The following is a 17,324-nucleotide window of genomic DNA, read 5'->3' on the forward strand; positions in this document are numbered from 1 at the left end:
TTCTGAAAATTTCTCCTTTATACCTATGCAAAGTTTGGAGAAAATACTACTTTTCCCCTCTTGAATTTATTCTCAGCCTACTTCAGGTAGGCATGCCATCACTTTCTTTGCAAGTCTCGACACAGTAGACGAGCGAAGTTCTCTTCAGTTCTTAATGACTCTATGGCACTTTCCTCGATGTGTGACGGCTTGGTGACTCAGTGAGCTACTCGACAGTCCTATACACAGGCACCAGGGCTCAGAAACCCTTTATGCAGAAGACATGTTTTATGTTGGTGATAACTGCAGTACATCCTCTCGAATCTTCTCAGTGGGCAACCCTTCAACATTTAAGTGTGGGGTGACTATTTTTGTTTGTTTGTTTTTTGTTTGTTTTGGGGTTCATTTGTTTGACGTGGACCATTTTTAAAGTCTTTATTGAATTTTTTACAAAATTGTTTCTGCTTTATGTTTTGGTTTTCGGCCGCAAGGAATGTGGGATCTTAGCTCCCGGACCAGGGATCGAACCCGCACCCCCTGCATTGGAAGGCGGAATCTTAACCACTGGACCGCCAGGGAAGTCCCTGGGCTGATTATTAAAAATGGTCAAAATTCATTCAAAATAGTCTAGTGCTCGTGTAGAATAATACTGGTTTTTCTAAAAGCAACAAATTAGGTATTAAAACCGTGTATTATTGTTAAATCTGAGCTGGTAGTGACGTCACCACAGTCCCTTTCGGTTCTTCAGCAAACTGCTCTTACAGAGAGGTGCTGGCCTCGCCACGATGGAGGTTAGGGAGGACGGCGCTGCAGGCACTGGTGCTGTTCCCACCTGTGCTCGTGCAGCGTCCTGTCCATACCAGGTCTCTGGACAGAGCCTGCAGTGGGCACAGCTGAAATGAATGCTGCCTCTGGAGCTCCTAACTTAACTACTGAGATCAGTCAGAACGTTTTCAACAACCATTCCCATAGCCTTATTTCCTCCCAAGTCCTGCCTCTAGAATCAAATTATGACTTCCCATTGTGGATTCAAAAATCCTTTTTTTTCATCTTCAATCCACAGCTCCCTGTTCTGGGAAAGCAGGCTAACTGGTCATTTCCAGTCCAATAATAACTCACTCTCTCTTTCTATGATCTTCTAAACTTGCAGGCACTTTAGAATCACTTGGGGGACCTTTAAAAAACAAAACATCTAGGCCCCATCCCAGATGAATCAAATCATGCCAGGGTGAGCCCCCGACATAAATATTTTTTTTTAGCTCCCCAGGTTATTCTAATGACGGGCCAAGAACAAAGTAGCATAAGAAGGGCTCCCTGCTGTTCCTCAGATCCTTGTCTCAGCCCCACAAGATCTCCCTGGGGGCATAAACATCCCAAATTATTACTTACTGACTAGTAATAAAAAATGATTGACTTAACTGTTCTTGTTCATTGTTTTATTCTGCTGTTTACTCATTGAGGTTGGCTTGCAGATATTGTTTTTCTTATATAATTTTTTAAAACTATAACCTCAAAGCCAAGAACTGATTTGATGTACATAGCTTTACATACATCCTTAATTTTGAATTCTGTTTAAACCAATCTCTCCAGGAATGTGCCTGCCTTTCCAATTTGTTATAATTCCTCATATACATAAAACTGGTTATCTCGCCTGAGTTGCTGATGGAAGTCAACACATCATATAGATCACATTATATATGTCACCTTGATATTTTCTGCATCAAACTTTTTTTCAGTCTCTGCGCACATGTACTTCTGTTCTCTCACTGCTTCCCAAATTGCAGTCTCAGGCTCGCTTCCCCCCAGCACAGGCAAGCAAACTGGAAGTGAAGAAACAGCCACTGCCCAGTCTTGACTGAAGAGAAGCATCATTTAAGTAACATCCAGGAAACTGTTTAACTGGTCAACAAGTAATTCTCCTGCACCTACTATATCAACACTTTCTTCTTAGGCTTGCAGTATGTTTCAAAGCACTTTTTAAGACCTTCCCTCATTTGAGCCTCACAACACCTTAGGTAAACTTGGTAAAGTGTACACTAGACTCACACTGTGAGTGAGAAAACCAAAGCAAGAGGCTCCCTGACTTCCTTTCCAGGACCTCTTTCATTATGATAACCCTTATTCTTATAAAAGCATTACAAGTGCTATATACAGAATGTTTTACATTACACAAAATATACAAGAAAAAGTAACCACTGAATGACCCCAACACCCTAGAACAACTATTACTTTGTTGTGTCTTCCTATGCTTAAAAGTGCAGTCAAACACATACTGTGTATTAAAATGAAGTTTTATAGTTTTGCTAGAATTTTGTCAGTTTGTGTAGTTTTGGAGTAATCATAATATGGTTAGAATGAGACTCCTTAATCTGTAATAACGCATACCTCTCCAAGGTGTTGATTCTTCTCTTTCAAAGGAATTACTCAATAGGGCAGAATCTGGGGAGAAACCAGACAAGGAAAACAGGGCCAGGAAGTAAAATCTTAAATTCTATGGTTTTAGAGTTGGAGGGGACCTTCTATTACCACGTTGTTCTATCTGCCCATTAGAATTAGGAAAATGAGATCTACACAATCTAAGCGGCTTGCTCTGCACCAAGCAGGTAGAGAATGTTAAGCTGCAACCAGAGTCGTTTGTAATCCCTCCTCAGGTGGTCTTGCCACAGCACGACCATTCATCAAGCATCCACGTCCCTGACCGCATGTGGCACCACGAGGAATGCAAAACAAGACATGGCCCCAGTTCTTGGGTAGCTTAATTTTTAGACCAGCTACAAGGTTTTACAGTAAATACTGGCTTTGCTAATAGCAGACACAAAGCCACATAGCCCAATGAGGTTTTACCAAATATTTTATTTGAAATGTAACCTGGCAATTTTAAGAGCACTGCAGCGCAGTACTCTTGAGGCCTCTCTGATTTGACTGTATCTCTCTGCGTTCTTCAGTGGGTGGTTGGTCTAAAGGGGTGGAATTATGTTCTGTTTTGAAGAGGCAATTTGACCAAGCTGACAGAAGTCATTGTGTATGTGTGTATAAATAGAATTATGGCCAGAGTTACATATTTAAAAAGAAAGTGGAGCTGGGACAGAAAGGAGGAATAACACCCTAGAAAGTAACAAATTACTTCTTTTGCAAGATACAGAAGCAGCACCTTCCAGGTCCTTTACGCAGGGGCCATGAGCTCTGGTCTAGGATGTGCTGATGAAGTAGAAGCCTTTCAAGGAAGCCTGATACAGGTGAAACAAGAGTCTTTCCTCTCCTCGCAGTACGAGAAATGCCCCGCCGTGCCACCGTTTGCCCATTACCAAGTCAGTCTACCAGGCCCACAGATCCTGGGATCTGGGACCTTCCCTCCTGACTACAGCTGACTGAACCAAGATGAGCATGTAACCCAAGGGCAGCCAGTCCAAGGGTTGGATGGAGACTTCTGCGGCCTGGTATAGAAAGAGGAGCTGGGCCAGATCCCACATGTTAGAATGTGAACCAAGAAAAGTCAAGAGAATCAGAACCACCTGGTGTCATGGCACACACAAACTTTTGGGAGCCAGGAGATACAGAAAAGACAGAGTAAACGAACAGGCCAAATGGAAGCAAAAGGTGGAAGGCACAAGCTACGTCATCAAGCAATCACGTGCTTTTGCAGAGCGACCTCAGCTCTCTGCACTTTCCCCTCTCTGCACCTTTCCTGATGGCTGCCCCCTGACACCTCTGTGTGCCAGGCTCTGTGCTAAGCACTTTCACAGGTTCCCCCCAAACCCTGACACCTCCGAGACATGGCACCATTCTATTTTACAGATAAGGAAACTAGGCTCAGGATGGCTAAATAAGTTATGTTACTTCTTATGACGTCAGGACTTGAATCTAGGTCTGAATCTAGTCCCTGCTTTAAGCCATTAAGCTGTACTAACCCACATGACACGTCCTTACAAGGCCCAAGCACTTCCTACTTCCATCTCCCACCAATTTGCCCTAACCTGAGGAGCTTTTGCTTGGAAGAGCCTGACACTTCCCAAGTCAAAGAATGTCCTCTGGGTAAAACCCTGCGAGAGAAGACTGCTTCCTTTGTCGAGTGAAGGGAACAGGGTCAAAGGTGTCCACCGAGCACACAGAAAGAACATATCTCTGGTGATAACAGAGTCCCTGGTCTGTGAGAACCTTTCGGGGAGACTTGCTTTTCCTCATCGCTCCTCGGCAGCCCTCAGACAGCCGAGGAGGATGCTTTTTATCGTCTAAGAAGCTACAACGTGGGGTGTGGCTGTGGGACAGCATGCCCTTACCCTCCTCAAGAGGAAATCGGAGCAGAAATTTGGGTTCTCCATCCCGTTCGGGATGAACAGATAAAGGAACCCGGGCCCCCTTTTATCAACAAGAGCGTGGCCGACTGAGACAGTGAACGTTTGTTACGCCCTAGTAAGCCATAAGGTCTGGTCCTGGTTCAGATAGGCGTGAACACCCAAATATTTTAAAATGCTCTGAAAAGAAGCCCAGCAGAGTCCCCCAGCAGAAAGTCCGCAGACTATTACTAATGATGAGGGAAGTTATGTAAAGCACTGCTGGGAAGTTATGTAAAGCAGTTAGAGCCCAGCCACGGTGTTCCGGTAACAAATATCCAGCAGAAAAGATCAGAGTCTTCTTTCACTTTCTGGACAATCAACTCCATTTATGTTCACATCTGTGGCTGAGCCAGAGGTTCATTTTACGGTGATAATGAAAAATCTAGTAAGCAAAGAGTGAATCTGGTTACAGTCAACAGCTGGACCCACTCCAAGGAGATGGTGCCTATTTATGTGATAGTACAGCCCTCCCAGCCCAGCGGGCAGACTGCGGAAGAGCACGTTTCTAGGTCTTCCTTTTTCCCACCGTGCCTAGTCGGGGAGACCGGTCCTCAGTTACTGTTACGTGTATGGTTTGTCTCAGGAGCCCTTGAGGGGCCACGTTTCTCCACACACTGGAACCTCTCCGGTGGACTTATCTTTTCCACTGGTCTATTTTACTTATCCACTTTTGAATCTTAAGCAAACAAACTCGAATTAAGAGCTGGCCTGAAGTTCTACCTGGTCGAGAGGGCTGGTGGAGGGAAAGGAGGCCAGAATGTACAGCGGCTGAACCCTTAGTCTGTGCAAAGGGCTGAGGACTGGCTACCACCTGCTTCCATCTTGCTGGCATGAGGCCGCCCTTTCCCTTTCATTCAGCTTCACGGCTCTTGCCCCACTGGTATGTGAACTCTGTTCACTTCTTGCCAAAGTGTGGGTCCCTGCTGGCCACAGTTCCTTGCAAGAGGGACTGTGGGACCTTATCGGCAGCATTTCAATCCACAGGTCTCTTTCACTAATAAGCTCTGTGTCCTCAGTAAACCTCTGAGCAAAAACGGATTTCCATGTGATCTCATCCGTCATCACCCCTAGTGCAGGAGCGCCTTCTCCAGCAGACCCTGGCGGATGCTCACAGCCATCTGTTCAGAAAAGGGACCTCACCACGTGAAGATCTGACTCTTCTTCCTTTTCATTAGGAAGATCAGGATGCAAACCAGAGCTGGATCTCACACTCAGGTTCCTAGTGGGGCACCAGTAAAGCTGGAACCCTGCTTTTGGGATCCCCAGAACCCCCCCCAATTTTCCATGGTATGCGTCCAGATTCTAGCTGGAAAACTCTTAATCCCATATGCCAGGGTTCTGTTTATTATCTCTGTTGGTTTGTCCCATACCCCTGCCTTGAGACTATAAGTTATGACCGTGGAGTAGGCCTCATACACATTTCTTAGGCCTCCCATGATGCTTGGTGTTGAGAATGTCACAGATGTTCTAGAAATGTGATTACCCGAAAGAGCAGCATGTTCAGACAGAGCATTCCCAGGAGCAAAGCTAGCTGGGGTGACACTTTTTTCCTAGTGTAGTTACACATAACTAGGCAGGGTGAGGGTTGGGCTGGGTGATAAGGGAAAAAATGGGTCCTTCCCTTATCATTTCATCAGGAAAGTGTCTTGTCTAAATACTCGCAGACCCTGTCACAGCCATCTCAGGAAGATTCAGGGGAAACAGGAGAGTACAGGTACAAACAACTTTTCTGCCCAAGACTTAGGACTTCTGCATTCTCTTCTACCTCCGTCTCCAAGCGAGAGTAAAACAACAAATCAAACTGATTTCAGTCAAGTTTCAGCAAGAATGTCGCTGCTTTGATTTTGCTGTCTTATTTTGCTTTGCCTGGATAAAAGCCAGAGAGAGAGACAGGATTTTGGCAGGAGAAGGAATGTACAAATTTTTTTTTTTTTTTAATTCTAAAGCTTCACTTTTTTTCCTTTCACCAGCCTCATTTTGCAGATGAAAATCTGAGATCTGTAAAGGGAAAGTGGCGCAACTGCAAAGCCACTTGGGAATGGGACCAGGCTCAGATGCTCCCAGGTGACTGACTGACCCTGACAAAAGAACACACGATAGCCAAGGTCCCCAGACGCAAAGTCAGCAGGAAGAGGCTGTCCTCGTCCATGGCTGGTGCTTAGCTCTCAGGGGCCTACGACGTCCCTCGACCTGCTCATTGCCGGGGGGATGAACAGACACTCTGCTGGCTCAAGAAAGCGGCATTTTTTTGTAACTATCATCTCACTACTGAGGAAGTGAAAGGTGACAGTCCACTGGCACTTTCCAGAACTCTGTAATGCTTCTGGAAAGTGCTGTGACCTTTTCTGCTGATGACTGTCAGAATACCAGACCCCGGGAATGGAAAAGCCAGCTTACTTGCTTGGAAACAATAAGGAAGAATATGATAAAAGTGACTCTAAGAAACATGGTTCAGGCACAAACTCTAGGCTGTTTTGTCACTTCTCGGGGATCTCTAGCTTTTAAAGCTGGGGCTGAGAATCCTTTTCCCAAATTTTTAACCAGGACCCCGGCCAAAGTTTCTAGCAGTTTAAATGGCAGAAAAAGCCTGAATGCTTCAAAGTAAGCTAGTGAAAGAACTGTTCTCCTTAAGAAGCTTTTAAAGTCAGATTTTTTGCTCATCCAGTATTAATTAAACAAAATATATTAGAAGAATTAATCTAGGAGACCTAGGAAGGCAGTCTTGAGACATCATTTCGGGAGAGACAGTACCCAAGCACGTGAGCCAACTGGAGCCACTGTCTGGGAGGAACAGGAGTGGTGCCCAGGCCTGGGCACTTTCTTCCAGCAACCATCCTACCATCAAGGAGGTGATGAAAGGCTCAGTTAAACATTCTCTGCCGCAGAATGGGCTTCAAGCCTCGGAGGCTCTTCCGCGCACCTGACTCTACCTAGTGATGGATCACCCGAGGCCCAGTTACCCTGGGATGGATCGCCAGAGGCCAAATCTTGCTTTCCAACCTCTCTGCAACATTCTTACAACTTCTGCTTCGGTAATGTTTTCGAAAAGATGGGGAAGCAGGGCTCTCTTCCAGGTCTTCCTGGGTTTCACAACGTGCTGCTCTTGCGAGGTTCCGAAACTCAAGCACGGCTCTAGTCAAGTGCACAGGACCCCAAATTCACGGACGTGCCGGGCAGGCATTGCCACCGGCTTAGCGGGGTGCAGGGGCTTCCGGGCTTGCCTCTTGCCCCGCTGCCAGCACGGCCAAGCCTGAAAGGAGATTTACTAAACCCCGCCTCCAGTCCCTTCCCCGTACCACTGATTGGCCTCTAGACCTTCGGGGTTAACGCCCAGGCCAGCGGTTTCGAGCCCAGTTAGCAGGGGGCCCGGGGGCTCCGGCGGCTGTCCAGAGGGCTCACTAGGCCCACCGCAGCCGCCACCGTGGCCCGAGCGCAGGTGGTCCTTGAGCGTCTGCTTGTAGCGGAAGCTCCTGCCGCACTCGGCGCAGGGGTAGGGCCGCTCGCCCGTGTGGATGCGCTGGTGCTTCATGAGGTGGTGCTTGCGGATGAAGCTCTTGCCGCAGTGCGCGCAGCTGAAGGGCCGCTCGCCCGTGTGCAGCCGCCGGTGGTTGAGCAGGTGCTCCTTGCGCATGAAGCTCTTGCTGCAGTCGGGGCAGGGGTACGGCCGCTCGCCCGTGTGGATCATCTGGTGGCGGATCAGGGCCGAGTGGCCGTTGAAGTCGATGCCACACTGAGGGCAGGAGAAGGGCCGCTCCTGCGCGTGGCCCCGCTGGTGGAGCAGCAGGCTGACCTTCAGGCTGAAGCTCCGGCCGCACTGCGCGCACCGGAAGGGCCGCTCGCTGGCGTGGGCGCGCCGGTGGCTGGCCAGGCGCGCCTGGTCGGCGAAGCGCTTGGGGCAGTCGGGGCAGGGGAAGGGGCGCTCGGTGCTGTTGTGGACCCGAAGGTGGTAGGTGAGTCTGGACGGGTGAGTGAAAGTCCTGGCGCAGTGCGGGCAGGTGGGTGGCGTCTCGCCGGCGGGCGGCTGGGGGCCGCGGTCGGCGTGCGGGGGAAAGTGCCTGGGGCACTGGGCACAGGGGGCCGGGCGCTCCCCCGCGGGGCCGCACTGGTGGGTCAGCAGCATGTCTTGGCTGAGGCTCTTGCCGCAGTGGTGGCACGAGAACACCTGCTCCCCGGCCGGAGGCGGGAGGGGGTAGCTGCCCAGCTGAGTGAAAGTCACTTGTCCCTCAGAGGCTTCGGCCAGGTCGGTGGCTGGACGTCCAAACGGCGCCATGGGCGCAGACTGCGGGCTTTTGAAGGCCACGTCCGGAAACGTATCCTTAGCTGCTGCTGGTGGAGAAGAGAAGGTGACGGGCACCGCGGGGCACAGGGAGGCTCTGGCGAGGCCTTCAGCTTTGATGACAAGCTCTTCCTCTGAAAGAAAGGGCTCAGAGTCACACCTGTCAACAACAGGTGTCCCAGCAACTCTCCTGTGTCCCTGCCCAGCTCTGACAGGCTGCTCTGAGCTCCTCATGGGCCCAGATAAGGAAGTCAGTGGAGGGCTGAGATAATAACCAGCGTGTCTGTAGTCCCCGAGGCCAATCGTTCGAGAATTTACTAGTGAACCTCTTCGGCGCTCCCCGTTTGGACAGGAAGAACCCTGGCATCAGTTTTCCCCGCATCACTGTCACTATGTCTCACCTCTGCTCACAAGCTCTGAAATGTTCTCTGTCGCCCGTTGTGATTAGGCCTAAAGTCATGCGTTTATCTCGTCCTGTTCCCCGGGACTCTGCCAGGGAGGTCCTTCACCAGAGTCAGCCGTCGCTTTCCTTTCCTGGACAATGGAGCACGCGCTTCTGCCCGCCCATCTCTCATCAGTCTGCCCCCCCTTTTGTAGAATGCATCTCCTCTCTTCCCATCTTCCCAGATGATACCCAACCACACAGCACCAAGTTTCTAAGGCCAGTTCTAGCTTCACATCCTGGCTTGCGGGGATCTCAGTTCCCCGACCAGGGATGGAACCCAAGCCCCCTGCAATGGAAGCGCAGAGCCCTAATCACTGGACCGCCAGGGAAGCCCCTTCGCATCCTTCTTTAGGCCTTATCTAAATACTTAAACTAAAACTGATGGGATGTTCTCCGAACTTATTTCTCGTATATAAGTCACCCATCCCACTCACCCTTGACATTTAACAATAGGCTTGCCTAGTACTGACGTGTGTGTCCCCGATATAAACTTCTTGAAGAGCAGAAACTGTCTTTCCCCCCCCACACCCAGGGTCTAAGCACAGAGCATAGAAGATAAACAGGTTGCATTAAGTTGCATAAACGATCATGTCTCTTCTGACCTTGAGATTCTCTTCTGGTTGGCAAAATACAGATGGTGCTAAATGTCTTAGAAGACGCGTGTTTCTTCTCCTGTCACTGTTCTTCCCGAGGGAGAGCTCTTCATTAACATGCCCATTTGCGTCTCTCCCAAGACACTGCTGTCTCCACCGCTTGTCTCTCCCACCCCCTCGCTCTGTTCTGTCCTTTCTGCTCTTCAAATGTTCTGTCCTTCCCCGTCCTCACACTTCTGGTCCATCTGTATGCACTTGTTTTTCTTCCTCGGACAATTCTAATTTGTCTTTACACTTAAGAGTATGTTTTCTCACTTAAAATGTGTCTTGGTTTGATCTCCGTTTCATTTCTAACTTACTTGAACACGCTTTTTTTCCCCCTATTCCTCATTCCTCACCCACTTCCTTGCGTCCACGACCCCACTTCCTCTGCCGTTTCTTCTCAGTGGTCCTGGCATAAGCTGGGTCCGGGCGGCTCAGTACTCACCGGCATAGGTGCTTTTGCACATGTCACTCTCCTTGGGCTCCTGTGGGGCGCTGACCTGGGTCTCTTCCTCTTGTTTAATCCAAGACAGAATATCCGATGTTGAAATGCCAGGCTCTGTTTGTGGGGGAAGAAAATGGCCTTCAGGGCTTGACTCAGAAAGTGGAAATAATCATGTTGGTTTGCTGAATATTACATTTTGCCCAAATATTTATCTCTAATTAACTATAACAACAAAATGAAACTAGCCTTTTAAAAAAATGCATATAACATCTAGAGAACCAGTTCAAAATGAAACCAAATTTATGAATCTTTACATGATAGACTCACCTTGATTCACTATTTTTGGTGAGCCCATTTCAAAACAAATCAAAATTTTTATATTAGAGGTGACACTGAAATAATCTAGATTCAATAGTACCTTTCATTTCATCAGCAAACTTACTTTCAAAGTATGTTCACCTTTTTCTCTCACAGCTTTTTTATGAAATAATGAAGCAGGGAATATGTTCTCCATTTAAGTAGGGGGGCCCCTCAGAGGTTAAGTAAATTGCCAGTAAGGAAGTATTTACAGTGAAAAGCTATATTATCAAAGATTTGCTTTAAAATACACCAAAAAAAAAAAAAAAGATGAACCGAAAACTTTAAAAAAATGTTAATTTGAAAACAAATACAGGGGCTTCCCTGGTGGCGCAGTGGTTAAGAATCCGCCTGCCAATGCAGGGGACACGGGTTCGAGCCCTGGTCCGGGAAGATCCCACATGCCGCGGAGCAACTAAGCCCGTGAGCCACAACTACTGAGCCCATGTGTCACAACTACTGAAGCCCGCGCACCTACAGCCCGTGCTCTACAACAAGAAAAGCCATCACGATGAGAAGCCTGCGCACCGCAACAAAGAGGAGCCCTCACTCGACGCAACTAGAGAAAGCCCGTGCACAGCAACGAAGACCCAACACAACCAAAAATAAATAAATAAAATTGATCCTTAAAAAAAAAAAAAAAAAAAAAATTTCCAGAATTACAAAGTTAGGTTTAAGCACAGATCTGACTGCTCAGAAACATTTTTCAGGTTCCCAATTCTGGGTTCTTTCCAAGAGATCATATTACTTCTGCTTATTAATGATATAGGTTATTGTTTCCTGGACACCGGGGGTGGGGAGAATAGTATTTGCAAGTCCCTCAGGCGCTGGGGATTCTTTTGGAAAGAAAAAAGGAACAGCCTCTAAAGGCTTTGCACATCACATGCCTCATTTGGTCAGTACAGAAACAGCTGTGCTTGCTATTCCAGCCGAGGTCTATATAGCCTTTTTTGGCCTAAAAGGACAAGCTGGCACGCTGACAGGGTCCAGAGAGTAAATTCAAACTCTCTATATTATTTACGAAAAAAGCCTTGTACGAAGGTTATGGTTTTATTCCTAGCAAATGAACAGAACTCGGTGTTTTGTTTTTTTGTTTTTTTTAGAACTCAGAGTTTTGCTCAATGCCTTTCAAATCAGTTAGAGGCCACTGAAATCTAAAGTCGTACCCAAAGGAGAAATAAGAGGTTGGACAAGACTATGGCCCAAAAGACTGTCAGGTTATGCAGACAGATGGAAAGATACAGGTTTTTGCACACGTGGCAGTCTGTCTTTCCAACTTCCTACTTTGAGCTACAAGGCTGAAGTGTATTAGCCATAATCCAACCTTATCTTTTTTTCTCCACGATTTTATAAACACACACATATATAAACAGGCAGTGAGAGACTGAGTGTAAGGAAGTGGATCTTTTAACAGACATCCAAAGGATGAACTGTCTATTCATCAAAAATGTGAGACTTGTAAAATGCTTAATTGCTTCATTCGTCAATTTTCTGAATAATGAGTTAGTGCCCTAGAACCTCCAAATGTGATTCAAGTGGTTTTGACTTTTTTCTTTAGTTTATCACTATGAACTCATAGAATGCTATACACTGAATGAGTTTCAATCCGTTGCAGTCATTATTTTTTTAACCATTTTTTAAATTGAAGTATAATTAATTTACAGTGTTGTGTTGGTCTCAGGTGATCAGCAAAGTGATTCCATTATACATATGTATGTATATATTTTCAGATTGTTTTCCATTATAGTTATTACTGAATATAGTTCCCTGTGCTATACGGTGGGTCCTTGTTGTTTATCTATTTTATATACAGTAGTGTGTATACGTTAATCCCAAACTCCTAATTTATCTCCTTCTCCTCTCCCCCCTCTACCCCCTTTGGTAACCTTAAGTTTGTCCGTGAGTCTATTTCCGTTTTGTAAACAAGTTCAAGTCATTATTCTTTTTAATGTTCAAATTGTCCCCTTTTTGGCCAGCGGGCGCCCCTTCAGATCAGTTCTATATTTTCACGTCCTCAAACATCTAGTTTCCTTTATTTCTGGTATGACAAACTAGACCAGGTTCATCTTGTACATCTCCTGCTCCAAGCACACAATCAATAATCTCTCTGAGAAACGGAATTTAGAGACAACAATCTGGATGATAAGGACGCTAACTGCTAATAGGTTGTCACTGCTTCTAGGTCTTTTCAATGGACAAAGCTATAAAATACATACCTTTTAGAAAAAGGAAGGTGTCATGAGTTTATATTAATATTTATGATTCATATTTAAGATTACAGGGTTTTAATTAAATCCTTTGATTTTATGCTTGTATCTTTTCTCTCTTATCCTGAGAATCTTGGTTCCTAATGACACTACATAATCTTTGCTTTATCTGAATGTACATTTCAAAATAATACCAATATTATTAACAAAAATATGGACTCAATTTAAGATTTTTTGTGGTATACAGTTTAGTCATTTCAGTGTGTGATTTTTATTTTTTTTTATGTAAAATATTTACAAAGCTCCAAAATCAAAACTATAAAATAAGGTACATTCAGAGAGGTCTAGCTTCCATCTCTAATCTCTCCCTCCCTGTATAGGCAGCCATTCTCATTGGTTTTTGTTTTAATTTTCCATTGTTTCTTAGAAAATATAAGCAAATATATACATCTTTGTATTTTCTCTCTTTATGACGTATACTACACAAACTGTTCTGTACCTTCATTTTTTACTTAACAATATATTCTGGACATCTGTCTGTAGCAGTATACAGAGATCTTTCTCATTCCGTTTTGTAGCTGTACCATTGTTTATTTAAGAGTCTCCTACTGATAGGCATTTGGATTCTTTCCAATCTTTTGTTACAATATTAGTCAGCAGCCAACCATAAAAGCTATGGAGGACTAAAAGAACAAGCCAGTTCTCCAGAAATGCGAGTGGCTATTGTTATTACAGCCACTGGCTTAGTATGTCTTCACTGAACTTGGGGAACCCCAGGATGGTAACCCTTCTTTTTGAATAATAATGCTAAAGTTCCTCTGGTCATTTAACTAACTAGATCAGTAAAACTAAGTAAATATTTATTTTATCAAATAATTGTGTCGTAGCACTGTTGTCACTGAATGCATGTAATATGGTTGTGTCTACTACATTTGGTGGGAGTGGTGGGAGTGTATAACTGAGGACCTTCTGGAAGTGAAATAAAAGGAGCAGGAGCACTGGAACACTAAGGTGGCCTCATGCAGTCACCTGCCTGGTGACAGGAGGGCAACTACTGGGCCAGTCACCACAATAGCACTCAGAGTACATCTGCACAGGCCTGAGGAATCCCAACAGTGGATACTTAAAGAGACACAAATGAAAGTAAAATCATTGGTTCCTGCAAGCAGCAGGCTTTGGAGAAAGCCAGAGAAGAGAGAAAAACTGAAAATTGTGATCAGGTAAGAGGAAGTCGATAAATGCTGAGGTTCTAGGTTTGAGGGGTAGTTCAAAGAGAAAGGCCGATCCCAAGAAAACATAAAATTTTAATATCTACACTGGTTGAATATTATTTTAACTATGAGGAAATCTTATTTTATGTGTGTGTGCATATGTTTTAAACAGGTAAGGCCCCAGGCTGTCTGAAAAGGAGCTGGAACCTTGAGGTTCTGGGATGTATACAAAGGTATTATGAACTAAGTGAGTTAAAACAAGTGCCGAGGGACCTCCCTCGTGGTGCAGTGGTTAAGAATCCGCCTGCCAATGCAGGGAACATGGGTTCGAGCCCTGGTCCGGAAAGATCCCACATGCCGCAGAGCAACTAAGCCTGTGCGCCACAACTACTGAGCCTGTGCTCTAGAGCCCGCGAGCCACAACTACTGAAGCCCACGCACCACAACTACTGAAGCCCGCACGTCTAGAGTCCATGCTCTGCAACAAGAGAAGCCCCTGCAATGAGGAGCACGCGCACCGCAATGAACAGTAGCCCCTACTCACTGCAACTAGAGAAAAGCCCACGCGCAACAACGAAGACTCAATGCAGCCAATAAATAAACAAATAAATAAAATGAAAAGAACAAAAAAACTGGTGTTGAGATTTGCAGCAACATGTATACAACCAGAGATTATCATGCTAAGTGAAATAAGTCAGAAAGAGACAAATACCATACGATATCACTTACATGTGGAATCTAAAATATGGCACAAATGAACCTATCTAGAAAACAGAAACAGACTCAGACATAGAGAAAAGACTTGTGGTTGCCAAGGGGAGTGGGGAGAGGGAAGGGGGAGTGGGGAGATGGAAGGGGGAGTGGGGAGTGGGGAGAGAGGAGAGGAGGGGAGGGGAGGGGGAGGGGAGGGGGAGGGGAGGGGGAGGGGGAGGGGAGGGGAGGGGAGGGGAGGGGGAGGAGGGGGAGGGGGAGGGGAGGGGGAGGGGAGGGGAGGGGAGGGGGAGGGAGGAGGAGGGGAGGGGAGGGGAGGGAGGGGAGGGGAGGGGAGGGGAGGGGAGGGGAGGGGAGGGGAGGGGGAGGGGAGGGGGAGGGGAGGGGAGGGGGAGGGGGAGGGGGAGGGGAGGGGAGGGGAGGGGAGGGGGAGGGGAGGGGGAGGGGAGGGGGAGGGGAGGGGAGGGGGAGGGGAGGGGGAGGGGGAGGGGAGGGGGAGGGGAGGGGGAGGGGAGGGGGAGGGGAGGAGGGAGGGGGAGGGATAGAGTGGGAATTTGGGGTTGGTAGATGCAAACTATTACATTTAGAATGGATAAACAACAAGGTCCTACTGTATAGCACAGGGAACTATATTCAATATCCTGTGATAAACCTAATGGAAAAGAATATATAAAAAGAACGTCTGTATGTGTATAACTGAGTCACTTTGCTGTGCAGCAGAGACTGGCACAGCATTGTAAATCAACTAGACTTCAGTTAAAACAAAAACTGGTGCTGAGATTTGAATTCTTAAGCAGACAATAAAAACACTTGACGGGGCCTTCCCTGGTGGCGCAGTGGTTAAGAATCCGCCTGCCAATGCAGGAGACACAGGTTCGAGCCCTGGTCCAGGAAGATCCCACATGCCGCGGAGCAACTAAGCCCATGAGCCACAACTACTGAGCCTGCACTCTAGAGCCCGTGAGCCACAACTACTGAGCCCACGAGCCGCAACTACTGAAGCCCATGCACCTAGAGCCTGTGCTCCGCAACAAGAGAAGCCACCGCAATGAGAAGCCCGCGTGCCACAATGAAGACTAGCCCCTACTCACCACAACTAGAGAAAGCCCGAGCGCAGCAACAAAGACCCAACACAGCCAAAAATAAATCAATAAATAAAATTATAAAAAAAATACTTGATACATGAAACTACCATTGGTAAAGATATAAAAACTTTTTTTGCACTTTTTATGAAATAGGTATAGAACTGTAACATAGCAGGTGAATATATTGAGTATTTGTGTAATAAGTTAAAACCTCTAAGTTTTATTTCCAGGATAATTCTTGTTTGCAAATAGGCTAAAATAAAATAAAAGGACTATCATATTTGGATGTGCCTTAGTCGCTGATTTTGTTTAGGAAAAGGTGGCCTTGCTGGATTAGAGTGAACAGTGATAAAGGAGATAAGGGTGATGCACCCAAAACAATGATGATCAAAGAAGTCTCCTCAGGACTACAAGGTTTGAGAATGAATTTATTTTACTTATGGGTCATTGTAGAATCTTGGCTCTAGTCCATGGCTTTCAAACTAGAAGAAGGGCTAGATAATGGGCTTTTGGTAATTATTCCATCTGAACTTCTTAGTTAAGGCTTTTCTCCAAAGAATTCTAAAATACTGGAGTTCAATATTAAAACTATCAGCAACCAAATAATGCCCACATACACACAGAGCTGGTCTGTATTTTGGCCCTAGTAATAGAGTTAAAGAAGAATTTCAGAAATCTCAGGTTTATATTTTTCTCTATTCTCCCATTCACTACTATTTTCTACTAATTGTAAGCAGTTTTATCTAAGATCCTAGACATCAATGACTGTTCCCTAGGAGGAATAATAATTTCTCTTTTCCTTCATCAGATTCAGATGATGGTGATGGAGACAAAGCATAAAATTAATTCTAAGATATCTGGACATAAAAAGGAGGGGGTGCCACATGGCACTATTGCTATCCCCAATCTAGTCAACCTATGCATATTTTCATTTAATTACAATGCATAGTTCTTCCTAAAGCTCTAAAATGGAATACAATAATAAATTATGGGTGTTATTTTATAAGAAATATGGATAAATCCAAACATAATTTTAGAAAATTGTTTCTAAAAGTACATCAAAATTTTAATGCAAACACACTGGTCTAATAAAAATTACAAGGTGCATTAAAATTAAACAAAGATGGGGAGTTCCCTGGCAGTCCAGTGGCTAGGACTCCAAGCTTCCACTGCTGGGGGCCCAGGATCGATCCCTGGTCAGGGAACTAAGACCCTGCGTGCCCCGCAGCACGGCCAAAAAAAAAAAATAAATAAACAAACATGATGACGTTAAAGAAGAGAGAAGCTGCTTGCTCAAAAATGAAAAGTTTTGATTCTTTTTTTTATAATAAAAGATGTTAAAAACGATATAAATGGCTAAAGGGAAGAATAATCTACAAAAAAAAACCTTTATTAGTTCTGTCACTAAAGTGGCCCAGCATTAGTATCTACCTGGCATCCGTGTGGACGGTCTGTTATGCACCTTGATGACCAGACAGTTAATATTACTCTCCACCGAAAGGAACCAGGACTTTTTTTAATGTGTTAGGAGAAGGAAAATCTAAAATAGGCTCCTGTTAACACAGCAGTCCTGAGACTGCCTATCCCTAGGCCTGCTTGCAAGGTTGATGCTTGGCTGGCAAATAGCTCCCTATGCTGA

General features: G+C 45.7%; 1 protein-coding gene across 6 annotated transcripts in view; it reads right to left on the reverse strand.

Moving 5' to 3' along the window:
* Positions 1 to 2,812: 2,812 nt before the first annotated feature.
* The window catches only part of ZNF398 (zinc finger protein 398), a 28,900-nt gene continuing 14,388 nt past the window's right edge, over positions 2,813 to 17,324 (reverse strand). For all 6 annotated transcript variants that reach the window (XM_059074283.2, XM_067041929.1, XM_067041930.1 and 3 more), the window contains 2 exons: positions 10,115 to 10,228; positions 2,813 to 8,723 (listed from right to left, as the gene is read on the reverse strand). In XM_059074283.2, coding sequence (XP_058930266.1) covers positions 7,579 to 8,723; positions 10,115 to 10,228 — 1,259 coding nt within the window. In that variant the 3' untranslated portion in view covers positions 2,813 to 7,578. The remainder of the gene's footprint in view (positions 8,724 to 10,114; positions 10,229 to 17,324) is intronic.

Source organism: Kogia breviceps, chromosome 9, assembly GCF_026419965.1.
Source record: "Kogia breviceps isolate mKogBre1 chromosome 9, mKogBre1 haplotype 1, whole genome shotgun sequence".
In the NCBI taxonomy this organism is placed as follows: Eukaryota; Metazoa; Chordata; class Mammalia; order Artiodactyla; family Physeteridae; genus Kogia; species Kogia breviceps.